The sequence below is a fragment of the Stylophora pistillata genome, chromosome 5 (genome assembly GCF_964205215.1).
Source record: "Stylophora pistillata chromosome 5, jaStyPist1.2, whole genome shotgun sequence".
Classification (NCBI taxonomy): Eukaryota; Metazoa; Cnidaria; class Anthozoa; order Scleractinia; family Pocilloporidae; genus Stylophora; species Stylophora pistillata.
The window spans coordinates 22,979,120-22,984,119 of record NC_142523.1 but is presented as its reverse complement, the minus strand read 5'-3'; the positions used below and the strand labels follow the sequence as shown (position 1 = coordinate 22,984,119).

General features: G+C 38.5%; 2 protein-coding genes across 2 annotated transcripts in view; one reads left to right on the top strand and one right to left on the bottom strand.

Moving 5' to 3' along the window:
• The window catches only part of LOC148730872 (uncharacterized), a 2,901-nt gene extending 2,799 nt beyond the window's left edge, over positions 1-102 (top strand). Inside the window, exon 2 of the mRNA XM_088761345.1 lies at positions 1-102. This exon is cut by the window's left edge and continues 2,073 nt beyond it. The gene's annotated coding sequence lies outside the window, so the exon portion shown is untranslated.
• A 2,412-nt stretch (positions 103-2,514) lies between these two features.
• Positions 2,515-3,981, bottom strand: LOC148730871 (uncharacterized). Its single transcript, XM_088761867.1, has 4 exons — positions 3,840-3,981; positions 3,432-3,689; positions 3,163-3,349; positions 2,515-2,626 (listed from the first exon to the last, which is right to left on the bottom strand). Exons 1-4 carry the CDS (start codon positions 3,979-3,981, stop codon positions 2,515-2,517), a joined length of 699 nt encoding a protein of 232 aa, XP_088617993.1.
• Positions 3,982-5,000: the final 1,019 nt, after the last annotated feature.

The window sequence follows — 5,000 nt, the reverse complement described above, 5'->3', positions numbered from 1 at the left end:
AAAAACATTCGTTTTCAGAACCTTTGGAGTATAAGCTTTCCAGTTAAATAAAGTTTGTTATGGTTTGGATTAAAACTGTGATTGCTACATGCTATACAAAAAGTGCGCTTTTTTCAGGTAAAGCCCCACCTTAAAGAATTTCTGTTTTGATGAGGTCACGAAAAACAAGGGTTTTAGAGTGATCTAAAGGCGCATATTGGGCGCGTTCCAGACGGTGAATTTTTTTTGAAAATTGGCACATGGATGGGATTTTTCTTTTTCTAGCTCTTACAATTAGATCATCGAATTTTATACATACATAAATGTAATACGCGTCAAAAACGAAAATTGGGAATTACTCCGAAAATTATGTACAGATTTTCTTGTGGCTTCATCAGTTGAAACTCCTTGGATGTTAACTCTGTTTTTCCCCCTAAAAAGAGAATTTACCACGTAGAAACCGAGAAACACCATCTAGAAGTCAGGTAGGTAAAAAAAAAACAAACCAAGCATTTCTATCAGTAGTTGCCATAGCAACACATTTAAGGTTCTGAAAAAGTCTTCCATATATAGTCTAAGGCTGTAGGCTTTCATTACTGATCTTCTATCGAGTGCCGTGAGATAAACATTTGCCAAGGGAGACTGAATTATTCATGCATATGTAATACCCAAAGCCTTGTAAAATACTATATAGAGCCACCTTAAGGGGCATGTAAACCCAAAAATATATGTCTTTCTTATTCTATGTAAAAAGGGCCATAATAAACGAATCTGCAATTCGTTTTGCCCAATTCGAATTATTTAAGGAGAAAATCGACATTTTTATGCTGAAATTTCACTTCCGGTGAAAACAATAGAGAGAGGTTGTGACGTAATAATAATAATATAATAATAATATAGATTTTTAGAGCGCCATATCCTAAAAGCTCTATGGCGCTTTACAATTTTGAGAATAAATAAAAAGTTACAAAAAACGATAAAAAGCTTGTCTAAAAAGAAGGGTCTTGAGGCTCCTTTTGAATGTGTCTAGTGCAGTCCCAGGCCGCCTCATCTGAATGGGCAGAGCATTCCACAGTCGCGGGGCAGCGACTGCGAAAGCTCTGTCGCCATAGGTCTTCTGATTAGACCGAGGTACATGAAGAAGAGACAGAGAGGCAGACCTGAGACTACGACTAGGAACGTAGGTGGAAATCAAATCACTTAAATAAAAAGGAGCCAAGAGGTGGAACTAAAATATTGAGCAACACGGACTCCACAGTAGCACTGGTGTGGCAGCTCGTGCAAGTTCGGACGATATTTTGTCAGAGGGAAGCGACTCGAACGCCTTAAACCTATATGATAGCGATGGGGATAATTCAGAACCTTTAGGAGAGTCTGGGCCACGTCCTTATCAATATGAGCCGCGTAGCGTTCACCGAATCGATCGCCACGAAGACAGCACAGAACCAGTTCACAGCAATGCCGATCGTCTCGGAAACACAGACTGGTATCTGATTCATTGTGCAATTTACTTGTCTTTGACATGAAAACCTAATAAAGCACGTTTTCAGTCTAAAATAATACAACAGAAGTTATTTTAACATGAGCTTCTGTGGGTGTTTTATATAAAATTGTCAAAGGTGCGAGTGCGACGTGGAACTTGTCAGCCAATGCCGACCAAACATGAAAGTTATGAACTGTATCAGTCATCCAGTTGAGAATGTGATAAAAAGAAAATAATTCAAATACTGGAAAGTTATAGAAGAACGATCGACGTTTCAGCCATATCACACGGCCTTCATCAGCAAACTGCTGAGACAGCCTGGGTCACGCAAGTGCCACGTGATAGCTGACTCGGCACTTCCCGTAACACACGGTCCCACGTGTGTGAGAGTACAAACCGCAACCCCCTTTCTTATTAAGAGAATGGTCCTCTACCCTCTCCCAAACAGTTTCTTTGATGCCACGTCTTTCATGTAGTGAGACCTATGTTGGAGAGACCAAACAGGCACTGAGCTCGAGAATGGGAAGGCACTGAGCTCGAGAATGGGACAGCACAAACGGCCCATTACCATCGAGGCACAGAATTCGGCTGTCTATAAAGTAAGTAAGTAATTTATTTATCCACATTTCACAATTGAGTATAACTCGTTTTAACGTGAACGTGCCAGGTTAAAATAATATATATAACAAGCTAGACAATGATGATAATACTAGTAATAAAAAGGAACTATAAAATCATATGGGAATCATGATGCATATTTAGGAAATAAACAGGAATCAATAAGACTAAGAGGGAACAAGCTAGGGATAAAATAAACTATGTACAAAAGTTGCATTCACACTCCACACTGGTAGTCAAGTTGACCACGTGGCGATTTGAGAGTGTGGCCTGTATAATTATTGAACCTGTTGTGTTTGCTTCGATGGGAAATACAGAAAGATAGTTTCGCAAGTTGAACCCCGGATCTTTTGATTTATTTTTAAAGCAACAAATGTTTTCCTAATGACTTTAGATTAGAACCTCACCGCTGTGCAAACCATGACACAAAGTTTTCAACTGCTGTTTCTTTCCAGGGTTTTCTCGAAGGAAGCAGCAAGCGGGGCTGACATAGATTCTCTCAAATCCTGTATAGAATTTTTTAACGACACCTTGTCCTCTTCATACCTGCGTAAAAAAATTTCAAGTAGAGCCTCAGTATAACCTAGAAATAACAATTATTCATGAGTTATGATAATTGTTTGTCTTGTTGGGTTATGACATTAAATTATACATACACAATTTAGTGCAAAACTACTGATTAGTTCCGAAGAATTGTAAAGAATATCTAGAACTAGAACTAACGAAGACAAATTTAAAAGGGAAGTCAAAACAAGGAAACAAACAAACGAAAAATTTAATTCTTTTAGTTCTGCTAAATAGTAAGAGGGAGTAGTGGTATACCATAAGTAGCACATGTCCTTTCCTTACGCACCGAGTGCTCTCTTTTTTGAACTTTGGGAACCTAATTGTGTAGCAGGGTCTTCCATCCTTTGCGACTGCCTGTAAACGATCACTGTTTTCATTGTAGTGAAGGGCAGCTAAGAAACGTCTGTAGATTGAAAGCAAAAGAGGGATGTTTTGTCCATTATTACATTTGAAAATGGGACAAGTTATAGCAAAGGATAGGTTTATCATGCTGTACAATAATTTCATCACTTTACCTGGCATACATAGCCAAGAATGTAAAAGCGATATGTTTGGGTGCAAATATTATTATGTCAAGACTGTGAGGTGCCTCAAAAGAAGAAGTCTGGTAGAGAGGTGATACCATCTTGATATCTTTCAACAGAGACTTGCTTAGTTGGATGTCAGTTAATTTCTCACAAACCCTCGATGCTGAAACGCAAACTTAAAGTAAAACAACATTTGCCATCATAAAAAAAACTCACAAAAGAAGCAGTTTTGTAAATTTGTTGACATGTAATCTTACATAACTGGAGCCACTCCTTGTCTCGATCGTAATCATCTAGATCACCATGGGCACATTTTGGATACCATTTGCTATGCCCATCATGAATATCTTGAATGTGGCTAGTCACTGACTTCCACATAGCCTCTAGCATGTCTCCATCTCCCTCTGGGGCAGTTGCAGCTATCCAATATAAGTGATTTATGATAGACTTCCCCCACAGTCCTGCATTTTCACAATCTTTCTGCTCTGCTAGTGCATCAAATTTTTCACCAATTCCTCTGATTAGAGAAAACGATTAGTCCACCATGAGAAATGTTAACTGAAAACTGGCAAAAGGTGCAGATAAAATAATTTTTCTTCAGTGATATACATTTACGCCAGTAGTTATATTATGAATGGTTCACAGACAAATGACATTTAACTTGCCTTTAGCAATGTGCCAGATGTCATAATAATGTCTGGTTCCTTTGGGTGCCATATTCCTTTCTATGTAGGCTGCATTTTTGCGACTGCTGTCAGTTATGATAACACCCAGGTCAAGGTTGTTCTCAGTCAGAAATGTCTCCATACGAAGAAGGCTTTCATGCTCACACCAGAAACTGTTTGGCACCTCATCGGACTTTAAAATGTTAGATTGGTTTGAGTTTGACTAATGGTGGGGGGTCGTGGGTCGTGGGTACAAGTCGTGGGTGTGGGTGTGGGTGTGGGTAAAAGTTGTGGGTGTGATTAATACTTAAGAATGACAATAATCATTTAAAATATTAGATAGATAGATAGATAGCTTTATTAGGGAGTAAAATCATTGCAGCCCCCGGGCCGGCTGAAATACGACTTACTTTACAATGGAAATAAATTATCACTTACTCTAAGATAACTACAATAAAAGCTACAAAGTGTAATCTACAATAAAATACAATAAGAGAAGTATTAAAAACTAAAATATAAATAATTAAGATAGCTACTAATAATTAAAACTGTTCGCCATGATAAATGTGTTTTTGAACCTATTTGTCTTACAAATCGGTAGCTTGAAGTATCTCTGGCTGCGGGTGCGATAGGTGGACTCGTTGCGTGGAGGCAGTAGATCATGGAGCTTGTGGTTTTCGTCCCTTACAATCTGATCAAATTGAGCATCACACAAGATCTCCCTCCTCTCGTACAGTGACGCAACGTCAAGAGCTACTAGAGCCTCAGCGTAGGATAAGTCAGATTAAATCATCCGCAGCGCGCGTTTTTGCAACCGTTCCATTTCATTGGACAGATATTGCGGAAAAGAATAATGAAAAACTGGGCACTGGGCACTGGGCACGCATATTCTAATACAGGGCGTATACATGTCGTATAGAAAAGTAGCATATCCTCAGATGGAACTTTAGCGCGCTTTAGCTGTTTTAGGAAGTACAGACGCTTCGCAGCCTTTTTGCATATAGATTCTACATATAGATTCTTGCATATAGATTATTAGTTATAATAATACATAACTAGTATACAACCCTTGTCATTGTATCAGCTTGGTTTAGTGAGCCTAATATTTTATTGATTTCATCAAACAGAATTAACTCATTTCACCTAAAAAGAAAAGTGAAA